The following is an 18,351-nucleotide window of genomic DNA, read 5'->3' on the forward strand; positions in this document are numbered from 1 at the left end:
TAAACAGGACTTCAGCGGTAAGTTTCCCCCCCGCTGCTGCCCGTTGACTCCGTGCTCTTTGGGGACTGGCCAATGCACAGTCATCGCATCTGCTGTGTAAGCTCCGTATGTATAGATAAGTGCAGGTTGTAGATGTGATCGGGACGACGGGGAAATGTGCCACAGTGGATTATTTTCCATGCCGCACGGTCTGTGGACGGAGAGGGGGACCAGCAGCAGTGTGCCGTTCACAGCGCCGCTCCGTCCAGCTTGATCTGCGGTGGAGCCTACGCAGTAACATATGCGCAGTGCTACTGTGCAGACCCATTCAACGAGAGGTCGTGCAGATGATCAGACCTGCGCTAAAACCGGATCATATGATGTAGTCCAACTTTTAATCAGTGTCACCGTTCAGTGTTTGTCATGAACTGCTGACAGACTGTATCCCCTGCTCACTGTGTCCTGTATGTTACGTTGGTATACCGCGTATGAGGGCAAGACCTTTGTTTTCATTCGTGCCTCCTATCACACAGAATGATCTGACTGTTTGTCATGTAATTTGTCACACAGTTATTAGATGTGTATAATTACAAAAGGTAAAAGACACTCCTAGCATGATAAAGTGAAGGTACAAACCATTATCCCGTGTTGAGTCTACTGAGCACAGATGGTGACACATTGAAGTCTGTTAGAGAGTTTTTAAGGACACACAGGGGTGTGGATTCTGTTTCTGATGTTTTATATCCTTCGTGTCATGTCTAAGTTACCAATTCCTGCACCCTGTCTGTTCTAGGTGGCCACATAGCTCTGGTAAACCCCAGGTAAGATGTCTCATCGGAGTGGGCAAGAGGACCCAGAGCGGTACCTGTTTGTGGACCGGGCTGTGGTTTACAACCCAGCCACGCAGGCTGACTGGACAGCCAAGAAGCTGGTGTGGGTCCCCTCAGAACGTCATGGCTTTGAGCCGGCCAGCATCCGGGAGGAGCGCGGCGAGGAGGTGCTGGTGGAGCTGGCCGAGAACGGTAAGAAGGTGGTGATCAACAAGGATGACATCCAGAAGATGAACCCTCCCAAGTTTAGCAAGGTGGAGGACATGGCCGAGCTCACCTGCCTGAATGAGGCGTCTGTGCTGCACAACCTGAAGGACCGCTACTACTCGGGACTCATATACGTGAGTGACTTGGAACCGGACCCTTTAAACATTGTGTTTTTGTAACAGTATACATTTTCCAAAGTGGGCAAAACTCACCGATCCCCGAGGTCTCACAGCTGTCGGTTGAATTCCACCTCTAGCTGCTGTAATTGTGAAATGATGGGCAGTGTTTCTTCTTGAATGCACCCTAGTCTTAACTTTAAGCCGTCTGTGTTTTACACTGCTATGTGAAAGTAAGATCTGATATTCATCAGTCTTTGGTGACAGAGAGGGCATTGAGCTTTTTGCTCTTCTGAATGAATCCTGACCCCACACACACACACACACACACACACACACACACACACTTGCACAAGGCATGAGTGACAGACTAGACTTTTAACCATTGCCAGACCTTTAACTCCACTGGATCTTCTCTCCTTAGTGCCTCTAGGTTACAGACTCCCCCACCTCCACCCCACCACCCCTCTCTCACCTCAGCCAAAGGCAGGCGTCTGCCATAAACACTGCTGGTTTCAGTTTGTTTTCCCTGCTCCATGCTCCCGCTGGTGGGCCTTGTTTGATCACACAGATGGCTTGCCCTGTCTGTCTTTCTTCTGTGCCATTCACACTGTCTAAAACTTGACACATTAGCCTAAAATGCAGGGCACAAGGAATTATATTATCACACAATGATTAAATTTACCTGTGTCGCCCAACACTTTAGTGATTTTCTTGTTTAGTCTCTTAATTATATCCCACTTTTCTGGATTTCTCATAGTCAACATCTGTAGTGGTCTGTATCACTGCATTGCCACTGTCTCCATAATCCACTTTCACTGCAGATGGAGCTGCTCTGAGATGTTCTAGTTGTGATCTTGACCCATTTAGTGACATGTTTTCCAGGAATAGAATGTGGGTTGGTTATTGTCTGAGAGGCTGGTTCGTGTAATTTATCCTCCTCATCACACATCATGACAAAACATGACCACCGACTCTCAGCTCTCAGAAGCTCCAGTGAAGGTGGTATTATCAGTTTGCCATATGCTTTGAATTGACATGTCAGTACCCCAGATTCCTCTTCATTTTCTCCCTCATATCATAGTATCATGGTTTCTACTTTTTCATGGTTCAGAATTGGCTTTGGAGCTCATTAATCTGCCCCTTGGCCAAGAGAAATTGAAAACATGTGTCTGACTGTGTTGATTTTCTGTCAGGACGAGAATTTTCCCATTCAGCTCGCTCTTAGAAGAAGAAACCCCCTGTGTTATGATCGTCTTCCAGCGTGTTTGACTTACCCCCCAGAACTCAGCTGCATCTGCTGCAGACATAACATAATGACTTCCTCAGGCTGTGTTCTCAGTTGAGTTGGTTGGGAAGACTTGCCTGTCTGAATTGTAGTGTGATCAACACACATGTGCCAAAGGTTGAGCCAGCCTTTATGCAAATCTTAACCTTTTTAAAGGTTTGGCTTTACTTGGCACGCATGCTGTAGTCTGTAGTTCAGTTCACGTTCAGATAAACTGCTTGATTTGAACCAAGATCCAACAAAACTATAATGAGTATATCACTATGCACAATCCTGTAATGATACTGGTTGGTTGTTGCTTGTTTATCTGCTCATATACAGCCAGCAAATTGAATTTTCAAAATCAGAATCTACACCTGCCAATCTAGATGAGTCAGTGTTGCTGATCAGCTACTCTGTCAACCCCCCATTACACACACACACACACACACACACACACACACACACAGAGTAATGTCATTATCAACAAAAATCCTACTTATTGCCACTTTAACATTCAGCCACATCTTCGCAGTAGTGGTGTGTGATCATACTCTCTCTTTCCCTGCCTGTATTCTTGGTATAGGACACAGACTGTTTACCTTAGCCCATTATCTCCTGAGTTAGCGTTATACATTTCCCCAAAAGAACAACCTGTAGATTTCTCGAGAGATGTTACCAACACCTCTAACTGATCAATCTTGAAGTTAACATCATTTCTCCATTTGTTGCATGTTTCAGTGTATGTTTCAGTGTGGTTCAATAACAGACATAAATGTTGATAAGCCATGTTGGATTGAGTATTTAGGATTTCCTAACCTGAGACAAGGTATGAAGTAGGATAATACCAAATTGAGAAACTCCTATTTTAAACTCTTCCTATGTTAAGACTTACAGTAATAATAATAATAATATGGCCTTGCGTCTATGGGTGAGTCGTCGCTCCTGTGCTGCCTCCCTCTGTGGCCCCTTGCCCATCTGATGGCTTCATCTGTGTGAAATCAGTCAACCTGTTTAGCCAACTAATTTATTGTAGCAGCTTTCTATCTGTGAGGTGGTGACTCACAGGCCACCACAATGCTACGCAGTAGGCTATACCACACCAGTGAGGCTACAGCACAAGCGGGCCTTTGTGTCGTTAGATAAGCCTCAGCTGTCAGAAAGCCTCAGCATTCTTTCATGGCAAAAAGATCGTCCGTCTGTCTGTCTCCTGCCGCCCACTTCAGCTCTGCTGCTGCTCAGCGTCCGTCCTGTCTTCACCAGCTCTGCTCCCTTTCCCACACTCTCTCTCTGCGTCTCTCCTCTTCCCTGTCTCACAGGTCCAGGACAACAATGACGTAGACTTTGTGCCTGTCTGGCATCTTGACCTCATATTATTACATTACATCCTCACTTTTTATGGCTTTTTGAGTATTTCATTGATTCAGACGCTACATGTATGCAAGCTAAACTTGTCCCATTTACCTGCTCAGAACTTGTTCTGTCTTCTAATGTTGGAGCTGCTGCAGGGCAACAGGTAAAGCAGCATAGAGAAACACATGGAAACAGGAATGCACAGTCATGCTCCTTGGAATATCCCCGTGGAGATGTTTGAATTAAAGTCACATGTAGTCTGTCTTTCTGCAGGGCATTAACAGGTCGACCATGTAACCTTTGGTATTATGTTTGCATTTCATGTCACCATAATTTTGACAGACGCATGAATTTGTGAGTAGACTTAGACTTAGACTGTTACTTTATTGGTCCCAATTTGGGAAATCGTTCCGTTACAGCAGCAGTTTAAACATACAGACAAACACAAAATATATACAAAAAGAAGAATAAGGATGAGAGTGAAAAACTAATTAATAATTGCCTTAAATAATAATTTTTAAGCCGATTCATACCCTGCAAGAACGTCCAAATTATGAAAGCTGCAGAAAAGCCCAGGGCGTCATGCTGCTGTCATTGTAATTTGATACCATGCATGTCGGTGTATTGATCATATTTCAAAAGCCTAGTCTGAATTATTAGCAAGCTTGGTTATGAAATCACTAGAGCCAAGCACTGCCAAGGGAATGGTCAAGTACTCCACACAGATCAATGGCACCTAGGCTGCCTCTGCACCCAGAGTGCCCTCTCCAGCCTATCAACGTAGGCTGGCTGTCGGACTGATCAGAGATGGCAGATGGAGTCGGCTGTTGTGTCTGCTGTTAGCTGTGTGTTGCTCAGCTGTTACTAGGCCACGGTATCCCCTCCCCTGGATCATATTTCACAGTGGAAATATCACCTTCTCTTTCCTGGACTGGGCCAGACGTGTTGGTTTGCCAGGCGGTGTTGAGTTAGCTGTATGCTCCGCTAGCTGGCAACCATCGAAGTAAATTGTCTCGGTACTGCAATGATCCTGCAAGAGTTTTCACAGTAATTACCGGAGTGCAGTAACAAGCATGCAAAAAGTGCTTTTTGATTTTGAGGCATTCTTGTTAAAGTGGTCACAGAGATTGGGGCATTCATAAGGGACCACTGACTTTAGATAAAAGCCACAGTCAAATTCAACCACTGTTGTTATTTTTAGAGATCAGATTGTGTTTCCCAAGCACACACTGATGCACCATTTCAACTCTGCTCAAGAGGAGACCGCCTTTTAAATGCGTAGTTTTAACCAAATAAAACATGCATATAGAGAACTGATGCAGCAAATCACAATGGCCCATTTAACCCTTCAGCTGCCCGGGACTGTCCCTGTTGGCCCGACACTCGTGGTATCTCTGTGCAGCCTCGCCAGCTGCCTCGCTGCTGCATGTCACAGAACCGAGGAGAACAGAACAGACCGCCTATATATAGCAGCTCCAGTTCAGATAAGGGGGAATTAATTTTTCATTACCTTCAAAAAGGAGAGTGGAGAGTTAGAATTTCAGTAGGCCTGTGTCTCTCTGTCTCAGATAGCAATTTACGGGAAGGCTGAGAACACGGTTCACTGTTTGTTACACCCCTGCTTCTCAGCTGGATTGGACCTGAGGGAGCCCCGTCAGCTGGATCACTGCACCACTCTTCGTTTCTGTCTGCCTCACTCTCCTTCCCCTCCTCTCCTTTTTTTTGGTTCTGTATCAGCAGTACATGCGATCAGTTGCTCTGTGCTGCTGACTGAAGGCCCAAACTGAGCTGTTGTGTAACAGCTCCAGTCTGCTCTCTGGGGGCACCTCTGTGAACCTATAGCTGCTGAGTCACTCAGCATGGTGCCTCACTTGGCCTTAAGTATGGTTTTAATCATGAAGCAGATGTCACAGTGTTTGATGCTCTGATATGAAAAGATCGCTGTTGGACATAGTTTTTCTAAATATTACATCTTTGGTTATTGGCTGTGCTGCATTAAGTCATGTTTCTATTTATTGACAGCAGGAGTACAGAGAATTGCAGAATGAACGGCTCTTGAAACAATTAAGACTCTTTAAAACGGAGGCTCAGTCAGTCATTATGTGCTGCAGTCTGTGGAGAACATGTGCTCTTTTATGAACTCCAATGGCCATTTAGAGACTGCTCCTGCATAACATATCCAACTTTAACACAAACTATATTACAGAAGCTGCTTCTAATTTTTCTTTTCCCGTGCTCCTGATTTTTCACTTTGGTAATGCAAGTAAACAAAAAGTCACAGTAGAGCGTACGTATGGTCCCAGACGGAGACAGAACAAACAAACATGTCTGTCACTCTGACCTTGAAGCCAGTAGGGAGCCAGCTGCCTCTGATCCCCGGAGCCTCCAACCAGATAGACCCGACTGCTTCCTGACAAGCCTGTGTCTGGATGTGATATGTGTCTTTTTGTTGGTGGTTATATCCATGTGGGATTGATTTTATGATTTTTCTATGACTAATTTATTATTAATTGCCTAACTGACCTCCTGTTTTAGCTCTACATTTACTTCAGTATTGTAATGACTGTCTTTCAGTCTTCTTAAAGATTTAAGGTCCACATATGTGTATACATTTAACTAGTTAAGGTTCATGTTCAGTAAGGATGAATGTATTGTATGTGGGTAGCTAGCGAGGGAGGTAGAGGTGCGCATTTACGTTGGCCCCAAGGATTAATGTAACATGGCAGTGATGATAGTCATATTACTGATAGTCAGCTCTTTCTCTGTCTGAAATGCAGATCTTTATAACATCTGCAGAATAAGAGAGAGCCATGGCCCCAGCAGGGCCTCTCACTCGCTCCTGGCTGCCTTGCTGCTGGTCGTTTCAGCCTGCAGCAGAGCTGAGAAGCATTCATTCCACACACACTCTCCAGGGAGAGATCTTCGGGGCTAATTACACAGCCAAATGCAACACCACAACTCACAAAGTAGGCTAAATGTTTGCCATGCAAGCTACTTGCTGCAACACAAGTCTTAATAATTTTCATTCATTCGTCACATTGTGGAGTGCTGTGTTTGATTTGAAGACTCTTATCAGGACTCTCAGGGACTTTTCTTGCTTCACAAGAGACAACAGTCTGTTCAGTGTTTCCTTCAGTCAGTCTACCCTGTATTTCTCGCTGTGTTGCATGCCTGCTGTAATGATGTAAGCTCCTCAAAATTGGGTGATGACAAGTCCTGCTGCACTGATTGAATGCAGGCTTGATGATTTATTATGCTAGAAATTTCCATGCTTCATTTGAATGTAAAAGACTTTGATGTTTCACATCTTCTCTTTATATCCACTTCCAATTCTAGCTAGTTTACTTCTCCTGCTTCAAGCCATGGCTTATTTAACATGTTTTTAGACTTGATTCAGATGTGGAGCTGCAGCCTCTCTTTGTTCCTTGCTGTTTATTAATTTCCCATGTTTATCTGTTTGGTGTGTTTTATTGCAGACATATTCTGGCCTGTTCTGTGTGGTCATCAACCCCTACAAGAACCTGCCCATCTATTCAGAGAACATCATTGAGATGTACAGAGGGAAGAAGAGGCACGAGATGCCTCCACACATCTATGCCATCTCTGAGTCAGCATACCGCTGCATGCTTCAAGGTATGACAGGCACTTGTTTTCCTCAAACTGACCATTTTAATTTGGTTTTGTAAAGCTCCAGACTACCACTGGTCCTCATTGACAGGTCAATGAAAATGTCATGCATCATGATGATTGCCCATAGTGGGAATTTTCATGTTTTGCAATGCTGTTTAATGGACTTGTACAGTTGTCATTTCTTCAGTTGTCATCATTGCCAGGCTGATAGACACATACTGACTTTCGGCTGGCGAGCAACATTGTGGATTCTGGTGATGTTAGGTGCAGTTAGGCTGGAAACCGAGGTGGGTTGTTTTTTATGCAAGTGTGTGCCCTTTTGGCAGGCAGCTTTAGATCACTTGCAGGCAGCATGGGGCTTGGCTGCATAGCCCAGGAGATTAGTGTGTGAAGAAAGTATGCAAAGTGTGTGAAAGGTCACAAGGTCAGAGAAGATGTGACATCACTGATTATGTCTGAAAGTTCTGCTGACATTGAGGGGAGGGCAGGGGGTCAAGTAGAAGACTAACTATCTGGCAGGTTTTCCAGCTGCATCACCATTGCCAGGTTGTCAAAGTTGTGATTTTGTGGCAGTCAGAGGCTGTTCAACATCCTCATCAATGTAAACACTGGGCAAAGGATTTAGGATTGAAGTGTTAAGTTGCATTGTTCATACTCTAAGCTTGTTTTCAATATTATTGGCAAGTGGTACGCCATGCTTATGTAACTTCCTGGCTCTGTCTGCCGTTATTTCTCCAAACCATGAACTCGTTTTATTTATTGGACCGCCGCAATTTTTTTTTTGTTTTTCCAAGCGCACAAGTTCAAATCAGACACATGTTAAATTCATAGTGAGGTCATTATTTGAGAGGGGTAGTTTTTGCTGAGATAGCTTTGAATTATTCATTTTGACTGTTTCTGAATTATTCAACAGCTCAACTGAAAGGTACATTTTTCATTGTGCCTTTGTTATTAATTGCGACGGTCTCTGTTTGGCTTCTACAGCATATCAGCATAGTGCCAGCAAAGATGGACGATAGCCTCTCTGTGTGTTTCAGATGAGAGTAACATGTTGCAAGCGGAGAGGGTTAGAGATTTCTGAGCTCCTAATGGCATGCATGGTGAGAGGCTTGCCTGCTAGAGCTGCTGCCCTGTGACGAAGAGATTTATAGAGAAAGAAAGAGAGAGAGAGGCAGACAGAAAGAGAGAGAGGGGTGAGACAGATGAGGAGGCAAAGAGAGGGGAGGTGCTGCCAGCGTCAGTCTTCAGGTTGTCATTAACTGGACCTGTTGCACTGAGAGTTGTCTTCATTCTGCACTGCTCAGCTGGTTAGTTCATGCCATGACTGCAGCTGCTGCACAGTCAAAATTTTAGTTTGTTTACAGTTTATATTGTAAGCCCATGTCAAGTCATCCACCGCGATCAAAGCAAGAAAGCCCAGAGCATTACAGGGAATGAGGCATATTGGAGAAGAGTTGTGCAACTTAGTCCGCACCTCACTGCGTGTGTTTTATCAAGGTTTGAACATGTGAGCGCGTTGGCAGAGTGAAGAGCCACAAGAAACACGACTGTGACCCACTTTGAGTCTGACTAATTGTTTTTGAATCTCTGATGTAGAAGAACCGCTGTGATAAGCAGAACCTTTATCACAGTCTATCAGTGTTTAGACAGTGTTAGCCTTTCTGCTGTGTGCCGTCAGTGTCAAACTGTGAAACAGCAGCATTACTTTCTCCCTTTTGTTTCTCTCCAATGTTGTTTCAGATCTGAAGGATTGGGTTCTTAACATGGCATGTTTGCCTCCATTTCCCTTGCCTTTTATTTTTTATTTGTCCCAAAATGCGTTTATCCTTGATGTGACATTTCCACCGATGGTCTGGTTGACCTCCACAGCTGCAGTTGTAAAGCTCCAGGGTTGTGTGTGAGACTGATGTGCTGGAGGCTCCCTGTCATTACATATCCTCAGACCATGTTCTGGGCTCTGGACTCAGCGGGCTGGAGCTCCACACAGCAGAGACTTTGACTGGAGCTCTGGACTGAGCAGAGCCAGAACATGGGCCATCAATTTTCAATATTTGGTTCAGGATCTTTGAGCGTGTCTCATGAAGATTAGAGCCCCAAAGGTCTGGAAAACTACATTTCATTACGTGGGGCTAATGTTCCCCGAGCCTTCCCAAGTGACTTCATTCCTGTTTGCATCCCTTTTGTTGCACTTGCCATATGTTCCACACATTAAATATAGCTTTACTCAGACAGAACCACAAACACACACACACACACCACCCATCCTTTTATCACTATGCGAGATGTTTGTCTGGATATGGGACACCTCTCTTGTGCCACCGTTCTTCTCCCTGACCCCCTTCCTCCCTGTCGGCGGTCTTCATTCTTTTGGGCTGCTGTCCCTCACCGAGGTGGAGGGAAGGGCAGCAAAGCAGCCCTTGGAATGAGGTCATGGCTTTCCCAGCTTTCTATACCATGCTGTGCTAAATTCTGCAAGCTGAGTCATCGTCAAGTTGTCGAGCTTGTCCGAGCAGCCCTTTCCCCACTGCTGGGGTGCATCGCCATGGATACCTGTGTGTGTGTGTGTCTGTGTGTGCGACCAAAATATCCTTCCCCAAGGATCTCAAATAGAGGTGTCACATTTGGCAAGTGACGGTATTTGAGCTGGCAGCTATGAGGGACTTTTGTACACGTTATTGACTGAATCTCCTCCAGTCTGTTTCAGACGGCTAATTTCTCATCCTGGGTGAGAAAAGCTGTGTCTTTTAACACTCTAAAGCTCTTGCAAACTATTTAGGCTCACCTACTGTTTTATAATTGCTTTCTTTCTTCCCTCAGTGACTACCCTTTTCTCTGCTTTACTCGCTAGTTTTGTTCAGTCTTCTCCTTTTTTTTTTTTTTTTTCTTTCTTTCAACCAGAATATTCTGGCTTGGAAGACGCCGAAGAGGAAAATTCCCCACATCCTTGAAGGCATTTTGGTTGCCTTTCACTTAACATGAAAAATACAAACCGCAGCTCTGCTGGAAGCTTTGTGGCGGCTCCGTTTGCTTTGTTCCTTCCTTCTTCTCCTTTGATCAGGAAAAACAGGAGGACAAATGTGTGGAATGCCCACCTCCATATCAGGTTAGGTCATAGGTAGGCTTGCCATGGTTAGTCCCCAGTTTAACTGACAACACTGTGCCCCCATTTTCTTCTTATTTCACCCCTCAACCAGTCAGACTAAAAGGCTTAGTTTTGGGCAGATTTCCAAACTGCCAGTGTCTGTGTGTATGCATTTATGTGTTTATCTGTTTCTATTTATTTTTTTCCTCTCATCTCGCTACTTAGTTTCCTGTTACTGGCTCGTGCGGCTGTTTCTCAGGAAGATAGATGAAGCAGACATGCACCCAGGTGGCAGCTGCATTATACAGTATGTTACTGCAGCTCAGCTTACTCAAGGAACCACAGCGCTGTAATAGAGCTGATTATTTTCTGAGGTGAATGCCACAGATAGCTCTGCATTTACCACATACACTGCATAGCAGTAAACCCCTCATCAGAAAACACCAAACATGTTGAAGAATATGCATGCATGTATGCTTTTTCAACAGGCAAGGAAACATTTAATTGACAGAATTTGGTTTGCAGCTTGGCGAAGCGATATTGGAAAATGACATACTACAGTAGGATTTCTTTAGATCAGTGCCAGTCTTGCAACTCCACCCCATGGTCAAAGTTATAGCTGTTTCATTCACTTTGAAACAAATGTGAAGGGGTGGAACGCAGATGGCACTGTAGACATGTTCAGAAATGCTGTATAAAGACAAAGCAAAACCACTGGCTGTGTCAGGTTTCTCACAGATGGGTACAGATAGTGTAATTTTCCCACATTGCTGCTTATGTGCAGTACATTTCATGCATGTGGTTGTTAGAAGTGTGAGAAAGATGAAGGGCAAGAGCACATTCATACTCCAGTGCTAAATTTATATGCAGTTTGGTGTTTTGTCATTGACGTAATGCAGGGATTTTGACAGCATTTCACTTTCAACCAGGTATCTGATTCTGACCACCTACCTGTAGTTCAAATCCTAATCTTGACAGGTATGCTCATCCAGTTAATACCAGGTGGAAACTGAGCCTAAGAGATTGCGCAGAATCTGTAAGAAGGAGGCACCAAAGCTGGCAGTGTACTGCAAACCAAGCTGAAATTGTTGTGGCTTTATGACAAAGGAAGAGGAGACATGTGTGACTGTGATCACCGCCGTATTTGAAGGCTGGCCTCCCCTCATTTAACTGGTCGACAGTGTCATGTCATTGGTTGCTCACTGTGTTATTTTAGATTCACATGCACTAATTACATATTTATACTGAAAACATACAGTGCTGATGAATTAATGGCATACAACTTGCACTTGCTACCACAATAATGTGCAAGGTCCTTTTTCTGGTGTGGACATCATTAAATGAGACCTGTATGTGCAGTAAAAATACTAGTATTTGCTTGCAGTACCATGCTGGACTGCAGTCTGAGAACAAAGTTGTTTTTTACTCTCTTTAGTTGTGGAGAGACAGAGGCAATGCTGCAGTGTTGGGACCTATTTTACTAGCATTTTTTTTTTCTTTTTGGAAGAGACAAACACTGATAAACTATGGAACCAGTGCCAAAGCATGTCACAGAGCGGACAAATGTTCTCACAGCAAAAGAAGTGTTTTAATGGTTAGAAATTACCAGTTTTTTGTTCAAAACATATCTTCAAATGACACTAACAGCACTGCAGTCATGAGTACTACCTACCTTTACTTGTAGATATGAAATGTTTCTAATCCAGAGAGTAGAGACGGGGGATATGTGAGGTAAGACAACAGTTGGAAAATGTTTTAGAATACAGAGGCGAGAGGGAGGGCCATGGTGGGAAAGACAAGGGGGAGAGACGAGGGCATGTTGAAGGCCTTAACATTGAAGGGGATAGTGGGGCAAAGGGCTGAGCTACGATAAAAGTGGGCAGGCCCCTACAGACACGATAAGCAGGATTGGTGGTGGAGATCTGAGAATGAAGAGGAGAGAGCAGAGAGGAAAGAAAAAGCAAAGGAGAGCGAAAAGCAGAGAACGAGGGAGTCAGGCAAAAGCAAGAGGGAGCAGAGGGTACAGGGGAAAGGCTGAGGGGGCGGCCGGCATTGTGCCTCACAATGGGGGCTTTGTGCAGTCTGAAGGGGGCTGGGAGCAGGGTGCTGTGTGTGTGTGATTGTGTGTGTGTGTGTGTGTGTGTATGTGTGTGGAAGGGGAGGCCTGGAGCCACAGAGCTCTTCCCTGGGAAATGAGGCCTCGTGTTGGGGCAGTGAGAGCAGGAGAGCAGGCCTGGGAGAAGGCACACCCAGGGCCTGAGTGACAAGACAGGTGTGGAGGGTCAATGGGAGTAAGGAGTGTGTGTGTGTGTGTGTGTGTGTGTGTGTGTGTGTGTGTGTGTGTGTGTGTGTGCATTAGAGACTTTTTCCTGGTCTTCAAAAGGGTCTGAACTCACTATAAGTTGAGGAGATGACTTTTAGACAAACAGGGAAGCCTGTTTAAACAGCATGTTTGCATAAGTGTACTGCAAACATACTCTGTTTTACACACACGCATATGCACACACACACACACACACACACACACAAATACACATGGGCAGACGCGTCTGTAAAGGCAGCTGTGGAGTTCATCCAGGATAAAATCATATTTCTGTTTGGGGGTCGTACCTCATTTCTGATTTACGTTCCTCCTCCGAAACTTTTCCTCCCTAACCTGGACAGAGCAATGATTGGGAAAGCTGTTGTGTGTCCGTTGTCATGCATGTGCACAGTGTATGTAAGACACCTCGATCTTGGCTTGTTAAAAATCATTTTGTCCTTGTTTTTAGATATCACAGGTTGATGTATTACAGAGTCATACAACCGAGAGATGGTGATTTAAGGTCTCTGTCATGCATTGCCCTCGTTTTTGGATGGTGTTGTCATGAGAGACACATAGCATTGATACCAGAAGCCTCATCATGACAGATAGGGTTACCTGACTCATACTATGACTGCCCTCTCACTCCCACCAACAACCTCACAGCCCACTGGAGGCCAGGCAGAAAGGCAGCTACTGTAGATGTTGCTTGATCCGCTCCATCACTCTGTTTAACAAGCAGCTGACGGTATTTATTCATCTGTAAACTGAACACACTCACAAAAGCCTGGTCCTCATCCTAGACTGAAAATCATGTAACTTTTTTTATTTAAAGGCAGTTTTACTTCGTTCCACCTCTAGTTGTCACTGCTGCCTAGTTGTAGTAGCCATACAAGCGTAGATTGTTATATTATTTTATTAAGTCATAGACTGGCACACAGTCTCACACTGATACAGTTTCCCCTCTGTGACTGGACCCCTGCTCCCCCTTGTGTGTCTGGATTCCTGTGGGGCTGCAGAGCTTAGTGCTGTGATATAAGAGGTGCCAGCATAAACACACACGAAAACAGCCTTGTCCTGTTGGATTATGGCAGGCCTAGCCATCACAAAGAACCACTGTGGACCAAACAAGCCACCCGATGGCTGCCATCTGCAATCGATTACATTGCCAAATACTCTCTGCCACATCTCCCGCAACTGTTTTCTCTCCCCTTTCATTGGCCTAAAGGCAACACCCAACAGCACAAGGCTAATTTTACACTCTTGGTAAGCGTGCTGTTGTGCAGCAGTTACACTCTGTTAGCATTAGTGGTTGACTGATATGGGTTTTTTAATGACCGAAAGCAGGGTGGCCATTGTACAATACTGATGTCATCTTCTGCAGTGCATGTATTTAAAATTAAAAAGAAATGTGTCTGCTAAATAAATGTCCACAGGTAATCAAAAACTAAACAGCATTTATCAGCAGATAGCAGCATCTTCTTGTTTCTGAGAAAAGGAAAATTTCTCTCATAAAGAACGTCTGGACACTGGAGATGTCAGTGGTTAACCGTTGATTGATTAACCACAAAAATATTTTTGACTGGTTCACCTTGTCGGTCCACAGGTTAATATACACACACAGTGTGATGCACTGTGGTCCAAAGCCAAAGAGGAAGGATGAGCTAAAAGTCAAGTGAGCCAGGGTAGACCAGCTAGCACTGACCGCAGACTGTTGAAAGCTCTCACACCGACCTGCCACTTTATCAGTGCTGACTGGGAGCATTGTTGCTGTTATCTGGCAGTTACCTTTTTTTACACAGAAAAATCTTACATATTGAAGTCTCTCCAGTCATGAAGTCCAGTGAATAATTCCTGAGTTGGATGTGAAAGTATTCTTGCTACATGCTGTTTTCCTCTGCTGCGTCTTTGTTGTCCGCCCTCTCTCTTGGTCCTCTACCAGTTTGGTGAATTACGAGTTTATTTGCCCATTTTGCAGCTGCTTGCTGCTGCGCTCTCACTCGATACTGGACCAATTTCAAAAAATGTTGTCCCCCTCGGTCACTTAGACACAAAAACATGGCAAAATAGGGTCCATAAATGCAGGCATTTGACTGGAATGTCTCCCAGTTGTCTGGGACACTGAAGTCTTCCAGGACATGACTGGACGGGAGATGCAGCTCCTCGGTGCAAAATTAACAGGTTATTTTCCGGCAAAATTAACTGAAACTAACTGTGCATGTGTAAGACTCATAGTGCAAACTGCAGTTCAAGACATCCACTGTCTGTACATACAACTACTTAGGGGATAATCAGTGGCACAGAAGTGTCCTTTGAACAGCAATAGTGATGATGTTTATTGTGTCTCCATGGGACACTTCGCAGGTAATCCTTGCTGACAGTGACAGTGTTTCCAGACAGACGTGAAAAAATGCACTCTGGATCATAGAGTATCACACCCTGTGCAGTTGTGTAACATTGCCTCGGCTCACACAAAGGAAGAGAGACAACATCTTTCATTACATTTGGTCTTTTGACAAAATCCTCATTTGGATCCTCGGCTGGAAAACTTTAAGAACTGCAGTGAACTAAGATGACGTTGACCCTCAGAGAAAGCAGCAGTAGCATTGTAACAGCAACAAAATGGAAATATAGATCAAGTATAATGAAAGTCAGAGTCACTCTGTTCAGAATGTTTTTCTATATGACTTTGACAGGTGAGGTAAAGACAACAAAATTGTGTTTATTTGAAGCAATTATTGCTAATGAGTTTAAGACTGGAATGTGATTAGAGTTTGTTTAGCCGGGCTGACAAACAATGGTGTGAATAGTGACGGACCCCGCATTCCTTCACTATTGTGGGAGATGAGAACATTGGTGTTTTTGAGTACTTGTATTTTGAAGCTTTGTCTGGATTGACCGCTGTGCTCAGTGAACCAAAAGGTACATTGAGTCTCACTGTTGCCATGTCTCTCTCTTTTCTGTGTTACACTCTGTGTGTTTGTATGTAGTTGGTTCACTGTCTCTTGCTCTCTGAGCTACAGGTAGTACAACTCTACCTCTACCTCAACCTTAACTTCAGGCTGCATGAAACTGTCTCTCTCCCACCCTCACCAGATGTTATAGTCCCACTCACTGACTCCCGACTGGGAATTTGAGCCATGGATATCCATTCCACCGTCGGCATTCATATGTTGTCTCTCTGCTATGCTGCCGTATAGCTGCCACATATCTTCAGGGCAGCAGACATGAACTACAGTTAATGCAGGGGAATAGGCCTATTAGATTTCAAAGACTCTTTTAATTATCCCAAGAATGTTTACCACACCAGCCCAGCACCTCTCCACGAGGAGCATGTGGGGCCTGGCCCTCTGCACCTCTCTGTCTCTATCGTTCTATCTGGATACCCCTCGTTTTCCCTCCCAGACTTTTCTCATTTCACCCCTGCGTCAGAAGCATTTGAAAAATGTGCTTTGTGGGACTTGAATAGGGAAAGACTCCAAAAGCCTGTCTGAATGCTCTCTGTGGAGCACAGCTCAGACAGTATAACACAGGCCTGTCGAGCCAAACACAAGCCCACAGGACATGTGGCTGAGGAGCAAAAGACTCCAACGTCCGTACGTGTTTGACACTGTTCTTAAATGTACTGTTGAAACTGTTAGATTCTGTTGCTCTTACCAAAATTTGCCGTCATCAGCTTGCAGTTTACTTTGAGATGAGCAGAACGTAGTCTTCTGTGTTGTGGCGCAACTCTTGTCGTCTTGGCCGTCTGTGTACAATTAAAGGAATATTTCAACATTTTTGGGGAAAAAATGGTTATTTCACTTTCTGGGAGAGAACTAGATGAGAAGATCAATACCACTCTTCCAGTCATGTATGACATGTATGAAACATGTCAGCTCATGTATGAATCTATGGCCAGGAGCCGGTTAGCTTAGCTCAAAACTCTGTAATTAATGCATTATATATTGTTTGCGTGGTGTTTTGTGGCAGACTGTTTCTTGGCTCTTTCTGTTTAGAAATCAGATTAGTACTTTTGTGTGCATGTGCATCAGTGAATGTATGGGCTTAACTTTCATGAAGGATCAAAGCCAGTGATGACACAGACAGGAGTTTTATTTGAGCTGAGTCTATTTTTCTTGGCTTCAAACGAAGTGGGTGAGCTCAAGTGGGCTGATGTTGTGTGTTATAAGGATCAGGTGATGCAGTACAATTTTGGGACCACGTCACACTGTGTTTTCCTGCCTTATAAAACCACTGAATGAATATTTTTGTAAATATATGCTTATTCTGAATTTGATGCAGCGAGTTTTCACCACTGTGTGAAACACGCGTGTGTGTGTGCATATGTATGTAGGTATGTGCATGTGTGTGTGTGTGTGTGTGTGTGTTGGATACCTCACACACTCACTCAGATGGTCCCTCACACCCTGCTGCCGTTTCTGAGAGGGTGGGGACAGTCCCTAACCCATGATGACAATCTATTTCTGCCTGTGATCTCAGCTGCCAACTGTCATCACTATCCTGAAACCGAATCAGAAGCACTGAACAACACTTTGGATTTCATCTGCGAGCGACATGATGTTATTTATAACTTTTTCTGACTCCATGTGCCACCATGGTCTTTCCTTTGGCTATCTCCATTTTCCCTTGGTCATTCTCCTATCTGTCCCTTCCCACCACACCCTTCTCGCCTCGTCTGGGAAGCATTCATTGTGCCAGATGCACAGGGGAACATCCTGTGACAGTGGGCTTCAGGACGGTCTCCACCCATTGGTTCATTCACTGATGGCGTGAAAATGATGCATCTTCCCTGCATACTCTACATTGTCACTTTTGACGTCTTTGTTCGTGATTGTCACAGAGGGGGCCTGTATTACACTCTGACCCCGCCACACCTGCCCCTCATTTCCCTTTAACGTCACTTGTGTTGCACCACCAGCCTGCTGAAAACAACGCCTGCTCCACACCCAAGAGGCCCCAGTGCTGGTAGGGAGGGGAACCAGGGGCATCCGAATTCCACCACACAAACATGCACACACACACACACACACATACACACCAATTGGTACACGCAAATGGCCAGTCAGCTCAGTGGGGCTGTCTGCCCTTCAGTTCAGAGGCTCATGAATGCCTCTGAATGCCGAACAGGCTGCTGGTTCAACAGCATTACAGTGATTAACACAGTTGAACTGTTTAGTCACTCAGCAGTTGCGCATGGCCGTATGTACGGAAACGCACATTGTCCAGTTTGATCTGGAGTTCTGGTTAGTTTTTGAGATCAGTCAGAGGCTGAGCTGCTACACAAGCACAGAGGCACACTCTCATCCACACACACACACGTCGGTTTCTGCCTACAACTAACATCTGTACTGATGGCACATTAGCTGTCTGGGGCAAATCACAAAGGTTCAACACATACGGTTCAGCTGTCCAATTTACGTGAATGATCTGAGGCATCATCTGTGATCTCTTTTGGCAGTTTTTAATACCCTCAAGGAAGATACCATCTCATTGTTACATGTTTAAAGTAGTTTGTGCTAAAGATTTCTTCATATATTTCATAGATCAGTTGGTACCCTGTGAACTGTAAATACAAGTGAAAT

General features: G+C 44.6%; 1 protein-coding gene across 5 annotated transcripts in view; it reads left to right on the top strand.

The window, feature by feature from the left end:
* LOC143334673 (myosin-10-like) overlaps window positions 1-18,351 on the top strand; it is a 50,098-nt gene that overhangs the window by 603 nt on the left and 31,144 nt on the right. For all 5 annotated transcript variants that reach the window (XM_076753572.1, XM_076753568.1, XM_076753570.1 and 2 more), the window contains exons 2-3: window positions 773-1,150; window positions 7,229-7,385. In XM_076753572.1, the coding sequence (XP_076609687.1) occupies window positions 806-1,150; window positions 7,229-7,385 (502 nt within the window). In that variant the 5' untranslated portion in view covers window positions 773-805. The remainder of the gene's footprint in view (window positions 1-772; window positions 1,151-7,228; window positions 7,386-18,351) is intronic.

Source organism: Chaetodon auriga, chromosome 16 (genome assembly GCF_051107435.1).
Source record: "Chaetodon auriga isolate fChaAug3 chromosome 16, fChaAug3.hap1, whole genome shotgun sequence".
Taxonomy (NCBI): Eukaryota; Metazoa; Chordata; class Actinopteri; order Chaetodontiformes; family Chaetodontidae; genus Chaetodon; species Chaetodon auriga.